The sequence below is a fragment of the Oreochromis niloticus genome, linkage group LG22, assembly GCF_001858045.2.
Source record: "Oreochromis niloticus isolate F11D_XX linkage group LG22, O_niloticus_UMD_NMBU, whole genome shotgun sequence".
In the NCBI taxonomy this organism is placed as follows: domain Eukaryota; kingdom Metazoa; phylum Chordata; class Actinopteri; order Cichliformes; family Cichlidae; genus Oreochromis; species Oreochromis niloticus.
In genome coordinates, this window is record NC_031985.2 from 19,158,873 (window position 1) to 19,180,662 (window position 21,790).

At 39.1% G+C, this 21,790-nt stretch overlaps 1 protein-coding gene across 1 annotated transcript in view; it reads left to right on the plus strand.

The window, feature by feature from the left end:
- csmd3b (CUB and Sushi multiple domains 3b) overlaps positions 1–21,790 on the plus strand; it is a 361,413-nt gene that overhangs the window by 136,913 nt on the left and 202,710 nt on the right. The window contains 1 exon segment of the mRNA XM_019350799.2: positions 4,549–4,746. Coding sequence (XP_019206344.2) covers positions 4,549–4,746 — 198 coding nt within the window.

The window sequence follows — 21,790 nt, forward strand, 5'->3', positions numbered from 1 at the left end:
TTTGGATGTTGGCTGCCTTTTGTTCCATTCTCTGTCAAGATGACCCCACTCTGCTTCAGTAATGTTGAGGTCCAAGCTCTGTCGAGGTCAGTCCATTGAGAGTTTTCCATTGTGCGCTTTTTAAAATTTTTGTCCAGGTACACCTAATTGCATTGGCACTGTGTTTGGGATAAATGTTGAAAAATGAAGCTGTTGCCAATTAGATGCTTTTCAGATGGTATATTAAAATCTAACCGTACTTTTCTGTGTTCATAATTCCATAATTTTGACAAGGTCCCCAACACCATTTGCTGAAATACAGCACCAAACCTTGAAAGAGCCGCCACCGTGTTTTACTGATGACCGTATCACTGATGTACCTTTCTACTGGCCTCCTCTGTACAAACTGACAATGATTATGAGGATTACATATACAAAAACGAGGGACGACTCATGATCTTTGCATGCTATTGTAGATTATAAAATAATCTAAAATTGAATGGATAACAAGTGTCGTTTAATAAGACATAATTTTTTATTTCTTTATTTTATTTTCAAATCCCCTTCCTTCAGTAGCAAGGGCAGTTTCACAGAAGTGTTATCTTGAAATCTTTTTTCCCCCCAACTGGTTTACATCTAATCTGAAATGACATTTAACTCCAGCAATTCTAAACCCGTCTCATTTATTTGGTAATGGCAACCTATTGCTGCAGACAGGAAACTGCCAATCACATTTGGCCAAGCTGTATCAGAATGCTAATGTCCGGCTCACGTGCACATGTTACAGAAAACTGATTTGACAAGAAAAAAAGGATGTATTCAGAACGACACCCTCTGCAAAACAAAGGTTTGGAAAATAAATGTGCAAAACATTCAGGCTGATCTTTAAAAGCAGTAACATGTTTATTCTGGGCTTGTTATATAAAACTATTTTCTTATAATTTTTTTATTTATTTATGATGACTTCATAGTGCCTTTGCTTAGATTAGAGAAATAGATTAAACAGATAAAATATGTTTGTTGTGTAAAATGGCAGTATGATTGCACTGTCAGGAGAGGCACGCTGTATCATACAGTATGGTTTATGATGTACAACTAAGGCTGTAAAGTGGTGTTAACTTATTAGACAAAAAGTGTTTTATGATACAAGTCCTTCACAAGTCTATAAAAAGAGTTGGTCACAGTGATAAATGAATCAAGCTGACAGGCAACTGACTCGGAAGTTGACAGGCGGTAAATCTAAGTGCCCCAGGAGAGACACCTGATTGTTACAGAACTCCCTAAAAACTTTAAATCTTTTTGTGTTATACATCTTAAAAAGTAACTTCAAAATCACTTTTTGGTTTATTTTTTTATTTTTTGCCCTTTAATCTATGTATATGATTTCTTACCACATATTCTATGTTTTGTATTCAAGCATTTTACCTTCTACTGTACTCTGTTCAGGTCTGAAACTCAGTTCATCTTTTAAAAACATTACTGCTGACTGAGGTGTAAAACCTCTGAACTCCATGAATCATCCCCCCCGTCTCTGTGCCTCTGTTTTCCTGTCTTGCTCTCTGTCCCCCTCGCCCACTTCACTGTCCTTCACTCCCCCTCGCCAGTCTTCCAGTCTGCAGTGCCATTTGTCTCACTAAAAAGTCTAAAAGCATGGCAGCATCCTCTCGTGCTTTTTACTCTCTGCTCTGTTCTTTCCTCCCCACCTCTTCCCCTCTTTCTTGTGCTCTCTATACTTGGACTCGGCTGTAATTGCTTATCTAGGGAGAAATAAAAGCTAGGTAAATGGTTACATGTGTGAGAATGTGTGTGTATGTGCGGTAGAAAGAGAGAAACTGTATAGTCCTTTACATGCAGGCCTTTGAATGTGTGTGTGTGTGTATATGTATGTGTGACAAATGCAGATAGTTCTACAGATGGCCCATAAAAGCAGCAGCTTGTAATGAAGCAACTGAGACTGAAATCATGGTTATGGTAAACTGGGGAGAGACTGAGATAGCGAAAGAGAGGCAGAGATAGATAGATAAAGAGAGAGAAATGAGAGGAAGAAGAAGTGAGGGTATGAGAGAATAAATAAGAGAGGGCAGGCAGCAATAAACCACGGAGAAGAGCGTGGCATAGCTGCTGGCTACTGAATAAACTAGTGTAATGAAAGTATGTGATGTTCACAATAAACTAGGTAGGAAAGACTGAAAGGAGGAACAAAGAGATGGACATAAGGGCTGATATATTAGTATGGATAAAACAAGGGAGAAATAGAAGGGAGGGAGATGTTGTCAAAGGCTTTTTGTTGAGGATAAGGTAGTAAGGGAAGAGAAGGGGGGGATCTGTGGATGGAGGTGCAGAGAAGGAGAGGGGTAAAAACAGCAGAAGTGGGAATGAAAGCCTAACAAGGCAGCAGAAACAGATGGAGTAAAGAAGCTGGACAGAAAATAGTAATAGTGAAAATGAAAAAGGGGGAAACAGTGCAAAAAGATAGATAAATGGAAAAAGTGATGGAGACACCAGTCAAACTCCAAGTGGCTAAAATGGGAAACTGTTGGTTAGCGTGTGCCCTGGATTGCACTCTGGACCACCAATGTTAATGTTTGTGTTTGTGTGTGGATGAGAGTAAATGTGTGCCTGATAGGATGCTCAACAACAACAAACATCCTGACACCAAGTGGGGCCACGCTGACTGGTAAAATCGATAGGCCAACAGGTCGCAACACTAGGCCAACCTGACATCCAATCACAATACAGCGCAGGGGTTTGCCACAGTGATGGATGACCATGGTTGTGTGTGTGTGTGCGCATGTGTGCTAATGTCCAAGTGTGTCTTGTCAGTGTGTGTTTCCCTGTCACTGTGTGCGTGGAGATAAGGAGAATGGCAGTTTGAGGTGTGTGTGTGTCGGGGGGCTGGGCACAAGACTTAATGACATATACACATGCATATACGCGTTTAAGAGATATGATAATAACAAAAAGAAAGCTGACAGGTTTATTTTAAAGGAAAATGAAAAGAGAGGTTGATTGTGGCCACATAAAAATTCCAAATATAAATGTCCACATAATCACCCGCACTGTGGCTAAAGGGGAAGGAATGGGATGTAATTGAAAAGGTATGATAGTAAAGTCATTTTATAAATGAATCTATCAGCCGGCCAATTTAAGAGTCATATCATCCGTTCATTTACTGACATTAAATCTTCTCTACCTGCTTTGTGAATAGTAATTACAAATTATTGCAGTTAGTATGACAGAGAGCTCCCTGCAGCTGTACTAGAGCTTTTTACAAACTTATTCTGTATATTTTTGCAGTTTGAGGAGTAAAGTGAAAGATTTCCAGAGTTTCTCGTGACATTTAAAGAATATGTGTTGCTATACCGCCACCTCTCATTTGGGAGCATACTCTTCCTCACCACCGCTGTTGATTTCTGTTTTTCTAATCTTTTCTCTCTTCCTTTAACATTTTCCTTTCTTACCTCTTTCGCTCCCTGTGTCTTAGTAGTTTCATAGTTGTATCTATCATACCGGGCATCCTGCTCCTTTTCCTCTCTGCCCCACCACCCTCACCAATCCACAGTTCCCTCTCGCCCCTATCTGTCTAGTTCCTGCTCCCCCTCCCTAACCCCGCATCTGTCTGAACTGCTTCATAGTTGTATCAATCAAGTTCAAACAATAAGACCAGAGTTGCTCCCTGTGCGCCCATCTACTTCCTGTTTTATGGCTTGTAATACCCCTTCTCCCCCTGTCTCGCTCTCTCACTCCCTCTCGCGCTTGTTTGTGCGTCTGTGTTGGCGGATGTTTATAAGCCTACAATTGTGCATACGTCTTTGGCACAGAACTGCAAATTAATCTAGCGGGAAGAGGGGGGATTGAAAAGAAACTTTTGCATTTCCGCCTTTTCTCCGAGGCGGAATTTTCTCTTCTTTAACTGCAAAGGCAATCCAACTGCCCATTTACAGCCATCACGCTCAGCAGTATGTATTTGTAAAGACCAGTAGGCTCCCAGCTATGTCTGCGCTTGGAGCAATACTCCGGAATAGGCTGTAATGGAGGTATTTAAACTGCATCACCACAATGCAAGTGTCTTGCTTTTCTGACCCCAGAACTGTTTTTAATGACAGACGCACTGGGACCTGGCTGTAACACCATGTCTACACAGAAGACACAGTGTGAGCCGCACATTAGCAGAGCAGCAGCAGCTCTGATTCAGTCACAGTATTGAGCTGTGGGTCACCTGTGTTTTGAAAGCCCTCAGAGCACAACACAAAATAAAATAAGCATTGGTGAGACCGTGTGTGTTTAATATAGAAGCAGACTAGAAGCAGAAAAAACCTGTTTGGATTATGGGGGTAAGCATAACTAAAAGGTTCACCCGGATTGATTGAAATTGATCGTCTGTTTAGTCAGATGTGTGTGTGATCTGACAGACTGAATTACATGCATCACTATAAAAAAGGGGCTGGGCATATTATCTGAGTGATGGCTGAGATAGAAAAATGTATATTTTAATATTTTAATCGAAGTAATCCCAGAACAAAACTGATAAAAGCCTTCATCTTTCTCTTTTTCTGTCATCTTTTGCAGAACTGCACAGTTCATCTTGTGGAAACCCTGGTGTCCCACCCAAAGCGGTGCTAAGTGGTGGAGGAAGATTTGCTGTGGGAGACAGTGTGCGGTACAGCTGTGTCCCTGGTTACGTCTTAGATGGTCATGCGACACTCACATGCATCACCAATGCCGGAAATGCCGCCGTCTGGGACTTTCCTGCTCCCATTTGTCGAGGTACGGACTCCACATGTTTTTGTGTTGTGCGTGTGCAGGCGCGTGTTTATGTGTGTGCATGACTAGATGTGAAGAGTTTTTGTCCAAATTGACAAAATAGTAAAGATCTGTTTTCGAGATCTTTACTACTATACATGTGCCAAACGAGAAAAAAAATGCTGAAAATGTTCAAAAAGATTTAAGCAATCTTCAAGAAAGGTTGACCTCTATGTGGAATTTTATGGAAAAAAAAAAAAAACTCTTCATATATTTATGTGTACTGTGTTTAAGTGTCCCTGAGAGAAACAGGAAGACAGACAGACTGCATGTGGGCAGAACAAGGCTTGTGTGCATGCATGTGTGCAGGCACAGGGCGACACAGGCAAGGGTGTGTAAAGTGCGCTTATAGTGCGTGTGTGTGCGCGTGTCGGATATGTGTGTGGAACAGAAGCAAAAGTTTACTAAAGTTTGGTTCTTTCTATTTTTAAAATGTTTTAATTATTGCTGTATGCCACACTGCAGCATTTATGTGAATTTATAGCAGACATCCACAGTTTGCTTTAAACATAAAAAATTAAGGGAACAACTGGAAAAATCTTAGTTTGGAGTTTAGGTGTGATTTTGAATGCAATCCTCTTAGGGTTGATGACTTTGGTTGACTCGAGAAATGACACAAAAAAGCTTTTGAATATTTCCTTCAAGGTCCAATTTATAATTAAACATCTCAGATTGTTTTAAACTTGATCAAATCATATAGGGAGGTAATAATATCTATGTTAACCTGCCAGGGATTCCAGGAAGAGCATGTGTGGCTACATCTGGCACATTAACATGATCCAGGTTTTTATGTTTCTCAGTGTTCTTTGTCCCTTCTTAAAATGTACAGTGGACACTGTTGCTGTAAATTGTGTAGAATCTGCAGATCCCTAGCTGCTGACAGCTCATTATTTTACTTTGCCAATCAATGTTGTTGAGTCCCAACGGCTCTTGTTGTCCCTCATTTATAAAACTTTGTGTTGAAAGTTCATGGAAAAGGCAACATAGACAGACTTTTCTTGGCAGTTTGAGGAACTAAGGCAATAGTATATCTGAGGTACAATTGACAGTTCAAAGATGTTTCCATATATGTGCAGCCTTAGGGGACCTGAATCAAAAGCACTCTGTTTGTGTCATTTATTGCTGGAGTTATCTACTGAGTTCATGTTTGCCGTGGGTCCTAATTAAAAATATCACACACCATCATTGAGGCAGGGGCACTCTGTCACTCATTTTAAAGGACCCAGGCACAGGCATGCCAATACACAGTGAGCATAGCATGCGCTAAATTGGGTGTTATAACTTCTTGTGGTGTATGGTGTTCGTGGCTCTATATAAAAATGTTTTTCAAATTTAAAAAGTTATTCAGTCTTTATTTTAACAGGGGACTGAAACTAAGTTCTGTTATCGATATAATATTTAGATATTGGTTAATTGGCTACATGAATACGTAAGTATGAGTATAAAAGTAAGTATAAGGCCACTTACTTTTGTGAGGGTGTCGCGGTGTGGAAAGAGAACCCAAATGCAGGACTTGCAGGCAGATTGAGGATGCGGATGGTGTTTATTATAAATGTAGGATGAACATAAGATGAGACGGACGGACGGACGGACTGTGACAAGACAGTGAACTGAGAGAAACTGAGGGTTTAAACACACTGGCTAATGTTGATGATAAGAGAGAGGTGAGAACACAGCTGAACTGAATCTGGCTAATCACACACAGGAAGTGGAACAGAACATAATGCACACAGATCGAAGCTAACATAATAAAGCAGAAAACGTGAAAACTAAACCGTGTCAAAGTAAGAACTGAAAACACTGGGTCAACAACCCAGGAACCCTGACAACGTTTTAATAAAAAATACATTATTTTGACGTTGATAATCAGGGTAATGTAGGCACAACAGTAACTCACTGCAGTAAAAGTCACTCCACCTTTCATTACTGAGATTAAAATCTATTATTTGTTTATTTTCAAACTCTATATAGGCCCCGATATTTTCAGTGACAGATATAATCCCCATCCAGAAAGACCTGTCATTTTTCAGAGATTTAGCTGCACAGGAGAAGTTATATTTTGCTATATATTTCAATTTTTTTTGCGTTCACACAGCCCAACATCATCACACTTTCTCTTTCCTTCACTGTTGAAAATATGCATTCACTGTGGTAATACTACTAATATTGGTTTTATCCAATCAGATAATATATCTCCAGTTTTCATCAGGCTTCTTTTTTTTTAAAAAAGAAAATGATTACAATTATACAGTTTTTATTTTGATAGACAACTGACAGATATAGTCCTCAATCAAGGGCCTATGGTCTGTATTTCCATATAGTCCAGTCTTAACGACATGCTTTTTTGATTATTCACGAGAGGAAACATTCAGTGTGTCAGCTTAATTATAGGGAGATAATACCATTATAATTATTTGACATTTAAGTCATATTGTACATTGTTGTACCTTTTACATTACAGTGTAGCCTTATGTGTATGATTAATTTGTCAGAGGAAAGTTATATTTTTTAAAAATTAATGCTTTTGAAATAAATGTCTTTTCAATTGGCAAGAACACCCAGTAGATGCAATCAATGCAGCCAACCCTCTGCGACTGAATTTTAAAAACAATCCAGGAAATGTCAGCATTATCTTATTGTGATGAACAAATCTACTCTGTTTTAGTCTAGCTCTGACTTCCTTGGACCAATTACACATTAAAAATTTTAGTCACTGTTAAAGACTTAAAGGCTTAGATTTGGATTTTGCTTTGTGTCCTTTGACTAGTTCAGTTCTGTCTGTTTATGAATCAGTTGGTTGCCTTAGCTTGCCTGTAATGGTTCAAAGTGCAGCAGAAACACCCTTCACTAGTAGTACAGGGAAGACATGCCCTCCCATGTTACTGGGTTCTATTCTTCTAATATACAGAGATAATTTTAAGGTTTTTTAAATTATTTTTTAAGGTGCTTGAAAAACTAGCAGCAGGTGACATCTCTGAAATGATCCATTATTCCACTATCACATCTATTACTTATGCTGACTCGTCACTCTTCTCCACTGTTAACATCCAAAGGCATCAGGAGTTTTTTTTCCTTTCTAATAATCCTCATAAATATATCTGAGAGAGGATTTTATTTAATGACTTTTTCTTTTTTCTTTTTAGCCTGTGCATTTATGTATGTTTATGTTGCAATTTTATGTACTTATTTACTGCTTTTATTGATGTTGTTTCTCTCATTATGCCATTGTTTTATTTGGTCATTGCATTGTTTTGACTAGTTTAAGTATCTTCTCATTTTCTGGCTCTATAAAGCAATTTGCTTTCCAGCCTTTGACACTTTTAAATTAACTGTATAAATAAATTTCACTTTGATATACACAGAGATAATACAGGGATTTCCCCATAAATACAGCTCTACCATGAACTTAATTTTTAAAAAGTAAAGTTCATTTCAGTTCATTTCAAGCTGTTTAATCAGTGACTCTTTACACCTTCTGTGTTCAATGTAGTCCAATAATACTCATGACTGCCAAGTGACATCGGTGACCTGAACTTCCACAGGCACAAACTTAATTATAAAACTGAACTTTGCTGTTCCACCTGAATGCTTTCTGGTTGTAGATCTGATAAGCAATACAGAGTCAGTCATCCATAAGAAGAAACCATAGGAGAAATCGCTTACACTTCTCATGAAGGACCCAGACATCATCATCCTCCCATGAGAAAGTGGGTGGGTTCACCGTGTTCAGCACAAATAACTATCAGTTCATGGTAAAAGACCTCTTTAGAAATGCAGCCACAATATAAACTAGGTGAGATAAAGGTTGTACCACCGTGCGCTACAAGGAAAGAAGGCAATTAGTTACTTAGAAGCACTAAAAGAACAGAAGGTATACCATTATCGAGGTTTGGGATTTGTCCAGTATGGAGCCTGGATCAATCCATGCTATTATATGATATGTAAACATCCTCCAAAAACATAATAAAAATGCATTTCCTTATATGGCATTGTTGGACAAAGACACAACTTCTGTAGTTTTTGCTTTGTACACCGCTACAATGCATTTTAAGTAATCTCTTAAGATGTGATTGAAGTGTGGGATTTAAGCTTTCAGTAAAGTAATGTCAGTAAAAATCTACAATCTGATACATCTGATACAGTATACACTGGCCAGCTCAGAAACACCAAAAACCCTGAAAGACCACAGAAGACAACTGAAGTGGATGATCGCAGAATTATTTCTATGATTAAGAGAATTCATTTTCTAACGTCTAACCAAGAACACTCTCAACGAGGTAGGTGTATCATTGTCTACATGTCTTTAATTAACTGGCACCTTTATGAATTAATGGAAAGGGTTTAAAAGATGGTGCTAACTTCTGATTACACTCATGAACAAGAAGGCTAGGTGGCCAGATAACATCTTAAAGAGTCTGCACAATTCTGAAGACACTTCTTTTGGAATATGAGACCAAGATGAGCTTGTACCAGAATGATGGGAAGAAAAAAGCATAGAAAAACAGAGACGCAGGTCAGGATCAGGACATCTACCACATAATAGAGGCAACATTATGGCAGGGGCATGTATGGCTACAAGTGGAACTGGGTCAATAGTGTTTACTGATGATGATGCTTGATACTATTGGTGACTGCTAATAGGTGTAGCGTGATGAATTCTACTGAGATTCAGTCAAATGGTGCAAAACAGATCCTACAGCAGTTCACTGTCCAAATAGATAATGACCGTAAGCGTACTACAAAAGCAACCATAAAGTTTCTCAAGGCGAAGAAATGTGATATTCTTCAATCACCAAGTCGGTAACCTGATCGAAGCCAACATAACATGATGTTTAGCTACTGAAACTAAGTCAAAACTGAAAATAGAAATATGCACAAATATTTTGTTTGTGGGTTCTAGACTTCAGGGAGTCATGAAGTAGAAAATGATTTAATAATAATAATAACTGGATTATGGAGTTATAGGTTTGTGCATTTGCAAAAGTAAACATATTCTTTGAAAAGGGATGATAGGATAGAAAAGTTGAGTTTTATTAAATTTTAATCAACACATATACTGAAGGAATAAAACATTCCTTACAACAGGTTTACATGCTATTTTTTTTTACAGCAGAAACATTTAAGAAACCCATTAAAAAGACTAACAGAGTAATTACCATCAAGTAAAGCAGAAACGAAGCACTGTCAGACTATATTTACACCAGCTACAAGAAACATGTCGCCTTTCCAGCTCTGAGACAATTCATTATAATAAGAACATGGTGGACTTTAATTACTTTCATAAGATTGCTATTGAATGATTATATGACAATTTAGTTGGCTTTATTCTTAAACTTTTAGTGCCCAACGTCTGTATTTATGATATAATGGAAACAAAATAAATAAATAAATAGACATTTACCATCTGTTTAAGAATGGAGCATTGCAAAGATGTGTCATGTTTGTGCAGTTTTCCATATTAGCACTGCCTTTGTGCTCTACTCGCCATCAAAGCAAGTCAAATACCTCCAACAATATGCTGAATTGTTGCACAACATACCTCAGTGCACAGTAAACTATGATTTGAGTCTTGGGGAAGAAGGAAGCATAGATAGAAAGGGAGTGAGAGGGGAGCAGGGGAAATAGTAACTTGTCATTGCTGGATTAGTAATGTCTCTGTCACTCTGTCAGTGAGGCTAAGAGGAGCTAAGCTATTAATATGTTCACACCAAGTTTGAAGCACACAGATACACAACTATACAACTTTGCTTTTAGCTTATACTTCTCTACCTCTCTGTCTCACACACACACATGCATACATGCCTACACCCCCCTGCCAACCCCTCCAAACCACACATCATAGCAGGTCTCACTACCATCTTGTAAACCTTCCCTTTCACTATTGTTGCTATCATTCTGTCACAAATCCCCCACACACTCTTTCTCTTTCTTTCTCTTTCTTTCATTCATCTTCTCTGGTGCATACCTCCACCTCTCCAGACTTTCTTCCACCTGTTCCCACTCGCTCTACAGATCAACAGTGTCATCTCCAAGCATCATAGTTCACAGAGACGCCAGCTTGACCTCATCTGTCGACCTGTCCATCACCATAATTGCCTTTGCCAACTTATTCCTTATTGAATACTTTGCTGTGCATTCTCATTCCACCACCAAGTCATCTCCTCAGTTCCCTGATCATTCAGCTGCACTGTCCCAGTCATCTGGTAACTCCTCCCTACCACCCAGAGCATGTCTTTCTCTTCTAACTGAAGACCCATCCAATTTGTGGGGTATATGCGATGTCAACATTCAGCATCACCTCTTCGATTTCCAGCTACAAAATCATGAATCTGTCTGACAATTGTCATTCTCCACAAGATTGCTTACATGCTCTTCCTTTAAGACTCCTGCTCCATTAGTTTTCCTATCTACACTGTGATAGAACAGCTTGAATCCACCTCCAGTGTGCTTGACTTTGTTTCCCTTTCACCTGGTCTCCTGCACACATAATATATCTACCTTTTTTCTGTCCTTCATATCAACCAGCTCATTGCCTTTACCAGACATCCCTGCCTCTCCCATCTTCTATTCTATCCTTTTCAGGCACCAGTAGCACAGTTTGCACCTGTACCCTGTGTGCCAATTGCATTGGAGGCACTTGTTGTTAACATGAGCTCTGACTAATCTGGTACTAAAATCTCATTCTGAATGATGTACATGGCTAAGATTTAGTGCTGGATGCACTTCCTGACATAACTCCAATTTACATTAGCTAGTATGTACTGTGCAGGGGCTCAATCTTAGTGTTATATATATATATATATATATATATATATATATATATATATATATATATATATATATATATATATATAGCATGTACTGAGCCCCTGCACAGTACATGCTATCAACAACACACAGAGGAAGTGGTTGATATCAAGAAATACTACCTGTGGCTCGAAAAGACCAGGCTGAACGACAGCTCAGAGGCTCTGATCATGGGAGCATAAAATCAGGCCCTAAGCACCAGATCCATAGAAGCAGGAGTCTACAACTATTGACAGGATCCAAGTTGTAAACTTTGCAAAGGTGCCCTGGAGATAGTCCAGCACATTATTACAAGATGCAATCTGCAAGTTAGGACAGTCTACACTGACAGGTACAACCAAGTGGTTGGCATAGTGTACAGGAACATCTGTGCTGCATATGGATTAGAAGTCCCCAAGTCCCAACAGGTGATACTTACGAAGGCGGTTTAGAACAAGAGGGTTAAGGTCCTTTGGGAATTCAAGTTCCAGACAGATAGGCGACATTCAGAAGTCATACGTACTTAAAATAACATCAGATCTCATCCATCCATCCATCCATCCATCTCCTTCCACTGTACTATTAAACGCTGTAGCCTATCCCAGCTGCACCAGCTGGAGTTTATATGCTTTTACATTAGTAATATTAGTACATTTCTTAGTTGCATGAACTCAAGTATAACACTTATGCTGAATAAGAAGTGTAGAAGTACATTCTTATTCCTTCTCATAATGCGCTTTTAATGTACAGAGGCTATGTTAGTTAATACCATGAACAAAAATATAACAATATATTGCTCAGTCATAGTATTGTAAACAAACACTGTAGAACAGCATGTAAGTTTATATTGTATGTGTGCTATTGCAAGTGTTGGGGCATTTGAGTTGGGGCTTTGTCAGTATGCATACTTTGTTTGTGTAGAATTATTTAGAGGATAGAAGCATCCATGGGCATCCAAGGCATACACCTTCACACAAACACACACATATACACATGAGCAAAGCTGCCCTTGAGAAAATTTAATCATGATCTCACAGAAAAAAAAAGAAAATGTGTATGAATATTCACGTTTTGGGAGATTGTTTGTCTCTTGTGGGGTGGTTAAAGTGAAAGATCATCAGTGAGAAGAGGGTACACCTCTATGTTACAAAGATTCTCTGTGGTGAAAATGTGGGAATTTAAGAGAAATTGGTCCTGTGCATGTTTGCCATGATGGTTCAATGTCTGCAAGTATAACTTAAACACACACGTACACATGTACACACACACACACAGAGTGAGAGAAAGAGTGAGAGAGAGAGACACAGAGGGCAAAGCAGAAGGGAAGAGCCAGAAGGAACGGAAGTAGGGGGTTGTTGTTGGAATTGAAAAAGTAATAATGTGACAAAACTTGAAATTAGACTGGCTGAGAAACGGAAATGAAATGAGTGTGTGTGGGGGGTGTGTGTTTGTTTGTGAGTGTGTGCAGTCAGCATAACGAGACTGATGCTGCTAGTGCTGCTGCTGCTGTTGCTACAGCTTGTGTCCATGTTTTGTGTGCTAACAGGAGAGTGGTGATTACTGGTTGAGCTCATAGTACTAATTCTGCTGAAGTCTGATCAGGTACTTGTTTTTTCTTGTGGAGGAAAATAAAAATGAATGTTCACCAAGGAAAATGCATTCAGTGGTTAGGCTTTAGCTTTACTCTGTGCCTCTATGGTGTGTTCAGACACAATTTAAAGGTTATTTATGAGGTTGCACTAGTCCAGGTATTTCATTTTGATGCCTAATGGCAGTCTATACCAGCCTTTAAAGGTCTCTGTAGATATTCTTCCCCAGACCATCACTGACCCACCACCAAACCAGTAATGCTGAACAATGTTGCAGGCAGCATAACGGCTTCTCCAGACCCTTTCATGTCTGTCACATATGGCCAGGGTGAACCTACTCTCATCTGTGAAAAGCACAGGGCACCAGTGTTGGACCTGCCAATTCTGGTATTCTATGGCAAATGCCAATCTGGCTCTCTGATGCTAAGCAATGAGCACAGGGCCCACTAGAGGACTCTGGGCCCTTGGGCCACCTTCATGAAGTCTGTTTCTGATTGTTTGGTCAGAGACATTCACAATAGTGGCCTGTTGGAGGTAATTTTGTAGCTCTGGCAGTGTTTATCCTGCTCCTCCTTGCACAAAGAACCAAATACTGGTCCTGGTGATGGGTTAAGGACCTTCTACAGCCCTGTCCAACTCTCCTAGAGTAATTGTCTCCTATAATATTCCTCCGTACTCCCGAGACTGTGCTGAGGAGACACAGCAAATCTTCTGGCAATAGAACATGCTGATGTGCCATCCTGGAGGATACCTGTGCAACCTCTGTAAGGTCCAGGTCCAGGTAGGTTCCTACCCTAGACAAATGCAAAACTACTGGAAAAACAGTTCGAAAATGAGCAGGGAAAAAAACAGTGGCCTAAACCTGTAACCTACCTACTCCTGTTTTGGGGGCTGTTGCCCCTCTACTGCACCTGTTGTTAATTTCATTGATAACAAAGCAGCAAAAAACCTGATTAACAACCCCTTCTGTTACTTAACTGACCAGATCAATACCCCAGTGGTTTAACTGAGATGATGTTATACTCTGTTTAAAAGTGTTTCCTTACTTTCTTTACTTTATGCTGGCAGTGCAACAAAGACTAAACCACACATAATGATATAGTAATGTGTCTGCTGGGTGTATTTTTTCGTTAACATAATGGTTTTCCAGCTGAATTAGAGATTTAGTGCAGAGCAGCATTTTAAGTGAGAGAAGAAGAACAAACCCTTTAGCTTTTCTTTGACACTGGAGTGTTTTTAATGACAAAAGCTCTGCAAATGAGACTACTGATGATGAGGAATTAGTTTTGTGCCATTCAGGAATCAGATCATTTAAAAGCAGAACTAGAAAATGGCATAGTGATTCAAAGCAAAACAACCTCAACAACCTCCTTTACATACACAAGTAGTTTTTCAGGCCTTATTTCCAATTTGGGAAGCCAGAGGATCTCGACAGTGTGCATTGTCCTGGAAAATATTGTAATATTTTGGCCATGGTTAGAGAAAAAGAAAGACGTGCAGTGACTCCCAAAAGCTGATAGATTCTCAGCATATTATTAGTTTAGAGTGTTGCTTTGCGTTGTAGACATGTTGTTCTAACCAGCATTTGAACTGAAACTGTTTTTTTTGGTTTTTTGGTTTTTTATGGGTTTTTTGTGTCTGTATTTTTAGTCATTTTAGGCATTTTGGTGAAAATTACACAGAGATTTTTTTTGTGTTGTTGTTGTTGTTTTGCTAGATTGATGTGGGAATTTTACAGTCATCATTGCAAAAACTAGCCTGTAGTTTCAAAGACAGTGCTCAAGCAACAGCAATCACTGAAGTACTTACTGTGGCCTCAAACTGGACAACAGAAGCACAGGGGAGAAATTTCAATTTGACCCACAGAATCATGGTCATAAAGCATAAAATGAAACCAATAGATCAAACCAAAAGCATCACATGAAAGCTACAGTCTACTACTCAGCTATAGTTATAAAACCTCTAGATATATTAGTGACATAAACAGTCAGCAGAATACCAGGCCTAAAAGACCACGACAAGGACATCAGGTGTGATAACACTGGCCATCATTTAACATGTGTCTGGGAGAGAATGAGGGTTTGCAAGTTAAAAAGAAATCAGCAACATAATTCTTTCTGAAGTTGTTGAAATTCTAGGTGGGTTCGTTTCCATATGTACAGATAGACACAACACCTAGAGACAAAATTAGCTAAACAAGTCTCACAATGTTTACTGCACAGACGAATTACAGAATTACTGCAAGACGCAAAGGTACTGTGGCTACAAAACAAGCCCAAATCAACAACCCTTCACCACCGTGCTTGACAGTTGGTATGTCTCTGCAGATATGCTGTGATTGGTGTTCTACAAATGTTGTAGCGCGCAACATAATGAACTTTGGTCTCATCTGTCCAAAGAACAGAAGTCTTGTGGTTTGTTCAGATAAAACTTTGCAAACCTAAGCTGCTCTGACATAGAGAGCAGAGTTTCTCCTGGCAACCCTTCCAAAGACATCATTCTTGTTCAGCCCTTTTCTAGTTCTAGTGTCTTGAAGTTTAACATGTAACACGCGAACTCAGGCCCTTAGAATCTGAGATGCAGCTCTTGGGATTTTGAAAGTTTTCTTAGAACTGCAATGAGTCCTTTGAAAATAGTTTCCACAGGACTGTATAGGTTCTGCACCAAACGGTGCTTAAATCTTTCACCTAAAAACATTTAAAAAAAACAGGTGTTGAGCAGGTGATATTCAATTTACACTATTTACATTATTTCATCATCATAAGCTTATTGAAGATGCTTTTTTGCCATAACACTCTGCCACCGTCAGTACTTTAAACTCTGCTGAAGTTGGTTGTTTGACTTCCACATAAACTTTCTCTGACTTTCAGTGCGGTGGCTTGTGTCAGAGTGGGACAAAGTGTGACTGCTTCCCACAGTGTGCATCTCAGTGTTTGTGCTATCGAGTGTATACTGTGTGCGTGTGTGTGCGCTTTGCTCAAGGCTTACTAGAATTGTTGTTAAGTGGTTACACTGTCACAGTAGTACTGCCATCTTCATTACAGTGTTAGCTCCTAGGTAGCATGTTTTTATGCTTTCTCCCTCTTTTTTCATCTTCTTTCTTTTTCTTGCTCTCTCTCTTCTTCGTGCCACATAGCAGTCTGACACAAATTCTGAGCTTAGCAATGAGAATTGGCTTTGTTATCCAGCAATGTAATAGATGGCATGCTTTCAAGTACTTTTTATTGTATAGATCCAAGACTTAGACTGGGATTGGCTGGAAATATAACCTATATGTTAAAGGGTAAAAGAAATGTAACTGTATTATATAGATATGGCTGGATAAATAATTGTGTTGATGATTTATTCATTGTTCTAATATTTAAGAAAATTTACTTTTCTCTTAAACCTTTGCTGTTTGTCTTTGTTTCCACCTGTGAAAAATTTCATCTCAGAGCAGGAGATAAAGGATGATTCAACCCTGTACCTTATATTTCTATCTGCATGTTCACTAGCTAGCATGAGCAAGTTCAAGTGAGTGCTGACAGATTACAGTGTTTACACAGGTAGTTTTCTCCAGCCTAAGACACAGATTTAAATTCACTCGGGCACATTCAGACTCCCCCTTCCAGCACAGAAGCTTCAAGCTGAGCTGTCATATGGATTCAAACATACGCACACACTCACTGAGACGTATTGCATTCTGCACACTGGTGTTTGTGTGTGTATAATTGTGCTACATCTCTATACTGTGGAATATCTAAAAGTTCTAAGACTTTCAAGTTTACTTTGACAAATTTACACAAGAAATATCCCTTTGGCTAACGAGTTGAACTTCCACGAACTTTAAAGAAAGAACGTGATTTTCCCTACTAAAAACCAATAAAGTGGCAAAAGAAAGACATTGTGGTGAACATAACCAATAACAAGGAGAAGGTTTCAGCTGAAAAAGCAATAGTCAAAGTATAAAACCCAATATAATTAAGATAATCAAATCTAATACAAATTCTAGCTCTAATTAGCTACAATTAAAACCGCAGACATGATTAACCTAATCGATAATCTTGTTACATCAGTGGTCTTCTGGGAAACTTTGGATCCTAATATTCATGTTGGTGCTAATTTCACACACCCCCACCTCCATGGCAACAGCTCTTTCTAATATCAGAGGCCTCCCCTGTTAGGACAGTGCAGCCTGCCACTCTGCACACTCTGCTCAGCAGCAACTTGAGGAACATGAAAAGAGCTCGAGGCATTCAGCCAGCCTCCTAACTCCCTACATTCCAATTCAAACAAGCATTCCTGGGATGTACTGGAGCAGGCCTGATCCACAGAGGCCAAACACTGTGGCCCACAGGGCCCTAAGCATCTGCTGCCAACATATTGTGCCAGACACCACAGGACAGAGGTCCCATGCCCATGCCCCAATAGGTTAGAGCTCTTCTGGCTGCATAAGGGAGACTTAGAGAAATGATCAGAGCAATGGTTTCCATGCTACGGCCGGATCAGTGTCTGTTAAGCGTCTGGTCATCATTCTTGTCACTCCAGCTAGTTATTTCACAGCAAACTTATTTATACATGCATTGAAAACATAAATTAGAATTTATGAAGCCAGTTTCATGTATCTGGAAGGCGAGGCAATATAACACTGAAAATAAATGACTATCCTAGAGGTGGGTATAGATGAGTTTGCATATAAGACCCAAATTAAAGACATTATCTTTCCAAAAATTAAGAAATCAAATAAAAAAGCAGTGACCAAGAGACAGTATCTGAAGAAAAAAAGGCGTATTTAACTTTTTCATGTAGATTCTTTCACACATCCTGACACAGTTTAGTTTTGACTGTGACAACAACTCTAATGACTAAGTAAGCAGGATAAATCAAACCTGGAAAAAATCCTTTGCCCATGATGTTTACATCATTGACTTGGAACATGTTTGTTTCTCCTTCTTCCTGTCTCTCTGTCCCTTTCTTTCACACTCATATACCCATGCACACACACACACACACACACACACACACACACATCTCTTTCAGCTTCTCCATGGTCTCATTATCTTGCTAATGGTTCCCTGTGGATGTAAAGCTCTGCTGATCCAAGCAGCTGGAGACACACACACACAGACGCACACACATATGCCAAACAGACACACATGCCCATTGTATATTGTGCATGCCCAGGTAGAGAGTAAGTTAATCCAGGACCATATGTACCCAGCAGTGCAAAAAATTTGACACATTTAATAATTTAATGCCCTTCCTTACCTCTCACCACACACAAACGCAGATTCATTTTGAGCATACTGCTAATCCATCTCTGTGGAAGTACGGGGATTTAATTCTGTAATATGTCCTGTACTGATACTGTATATCCTAAAGTACTGAAACAGCAATTTATAGACTATTAAATTGGCCGAAACCCTGTGGGCATATTTTACATTTAATTTCTTAAAACTTAAGTAGAGTGCCCCATAGCTAGTTTAGGAGTTTTTTTCTTCAAAAAAAGTTCAGTCAGGACTATTTTATTCAAAAAGAAAAAGGTCATTTCATTTGCAGCCATGGCAGTCTGGTTTTGTTCTCTGGACCTACCCACCCAGCAGCATCCAGACCCCCAGTACAGATCAGAGCAGACATCACTGACTACAGAGATGACAATGATTGAATCAGAAACATGAAAAACATGAAAAGGAACATGAAAAGCTTGGAAGTCTGTTGCAAAACACTTTGCAGACACAGCAGGATCAAAAGCATTCATTTCTCAAAATGTATTGCCATTTTTTACATCCCAATATGCAACAATTTCCAAACTTTAAAAAAATGGAGGCTTTTTAATTAATCACAGTCGTCCTGATTATGATAACCACTTAACTACATGTTGTTATTTACAATTTCTAAAAGTTGCAACTTGAACCCACAGATTGTTCAGGAAAATTGAAGTAATCTTCAATCTTTAAAGATTTCTTATGCACTAAGGAAAGGGTGGTTGGAGACACCAAAATGACATAGGCAATTTGCAACGTTGCTTTTACTGTATGTAGGAATATAACCTTTTGCAAAGAGATGCGTTGCTCCCATCTGTGCAGATTGACTCCAATTGATTGCAGTGTGTTGGCAATCTGTCTCCATTTATAAGTTACATGGCAACTATTTGCAAACCTTCACCATTGGACCATGATTTTTTGGGGACAGGCTGCTTCCCACTATGTGACATATGCAGCAATTGAAAGTGGTCATCTAGATATTGGGGGTATTGTACATTCACGATCTCAGAGACCAGTTGGTCACAAAAACTAGTCACCAGTCACTATATATATATATATATATATATATATATATATATATATATATATATATATATATATACGTATATATATATATATATGTAGTGACTGGTGACTAGTTTTTGTATATATATATATAGATAGATAGATAGATAGATCAGTGAAACACTTGATATAGCTGCACAAGGTAAACTGTGGTGATACCGAAATGCTGCCTGAGATGCAATAAGAAGAGATGAATAACACTCTCTAATTGGCTAATCTCTGAATACAGGGTTTATTTCACCATCCCAAGACGTGTTTTTCTCCAAAAAAAATAAAAAATGCGAAGGATATTTGAGGTTTCTGCAAAACTGCAGGGGTTTCCTCAAACAATTATTGGTTAAAAAAATCCGTAAACGACTGAGTCCGCTAATTTTGAACTGCGACTTTGTGAGGGCATACTGTACAACAGCGGTCCCCTTTTTTGCCCCACGGACCGGTTTATGTCCGACAATATTTTCATGGACCGGCCTTGAAGGTGTCACGGATAAATACAACAAAATAAAACCAGTACTGGTACCAAAAAAAAGAAAATTTATTCATAACACACAGGAAAACACCCAGGGAAACCGAGTTAACAGAAAAAACCCGATAAAAAAATAACAATAAAAACCCTGAAAACCATAAATTTCACAACCGGGCCTCAACTCTCGTGACCCGGTACCAAATGACTCATGTATTTGTACTGGTCCGTGGCCCGGGGGTTGGGGACCGCTGCTATATAACACTTCTAGCTTTTGCTTTTTTATTTGTAACAAATGTTGCCATACATGTAGTAGACAGACTTACACAAACATACCAAATGTGTACAGTATGGATTAGAGATGGCACGATACCACTTTTTTATGTCCGATACCGATACGTAATATCGGATCGGTCCATCTCTAGTATGGATATGTACTTTGAATATAAAAGATTTGATCTGAACAATGGATGTGCTAACAACTGCTCTAAAAACAAGCATGCAGTAGAGGAAAACAGCACATTTGTGTTGTGATGGAAGGAGAGTCTTGTTAAAATATAATTTCTGAGTGTGAAGCCGTAAGACTTCATTCATGTCACTTGCGGGGTTCTTTTTAAGTGGGCAGAGTGAAATGTATCGCCTGGAGTGCCATATGTGAGTGTAAAGCAGCAGTTTTTTGTTTTGTTTTTTTGCAAAAACTGTAATTAGAAAATAAGTGTAAACCAGAAAACATGCATTCAGTTCGCCGCACTTGGTAAGTGAACTGGCTTTAAATGCCACCTGTGGTTACCATTAATCACCACAAGTGCATCACACAGAAAATGTGTTTCCTTCAGTAAGAGCCCGTTTACAGTTCTTTGCAGAGGAAATGAGATCTACAAATTGCATCTAACTAGGTGAAAACTGTTTAAGGTTTTGCCAAAAGAGTGACTGATTTTAAAAATTGGTTCTGGACGCAGGCGGAGCGTTTGGCTCACAGAATTTAATTTAGTTTTTTAGAAGTTCATTTTCCTCATTTTCAAGACTTTTCACTTAGGGCCAGACATTAAGGCCGATGATTTCTAGAAGCCCCAAAATGCAGATTACGAAGAAATATAGACTCTTGGTATATTAACATTTTTATGTTGCAAGTAGTTAAAGGTCTGTTTTATTTATGGCATCATATTTTGACATTTGAAATTATATTCAAAACACTGTTCGCAGCAATAAAACTCTCCCTCTGCACCGCTCTGCCTCTCTCTCACAGATCAATGTACCAGTCTTGTAGTGACACTTGAAGTACTCTTATCTCTCCTCTGCAGACCTACTCAGTTCTTGGTACCTCTCTTCACCCCTCCACTTCTCTCTCCCCCCCTCTTTTTCCTCCCTGCCCCCTTCTTTTTGCTTTGCACCAACTGCATCTCTCCTCTCCCCCTCTGTTCCTTTCCTCTGCACTTCCCTCCTCTCATTGATGCTGATGATGGCTGCTACCTAAACTTGGGTTAACAATGACATATGAGCCCTCTCTTGCAGGTCATCTGCAAGTACTCTGCTTTGCTGACATTTTCTCAAGCAAGACTGCAGTGAGTGCAGTGTCTCCTTTGCTTTCTGTCACATCCTTTTTCTCTTTGTGTTTCTAATCTTTCTCTTATGCAAGTTCTCTTCCACATACTGTACATGTGACATATTTTGTGTGTTTAATCACTAGTTTTTACATTTGACTACACTTAACTACCCCAACTTAACCTTATCAAAACATCACAAAAACCTGCAGCTTCAGCAGAAAACAATTTCACTGACACACTCCTGATTTATTAATACAACCTGTTAATTTATTCATCAGGACGCTCATTTAAGCATCAGTGCTGTAAACACCACATCGCTGT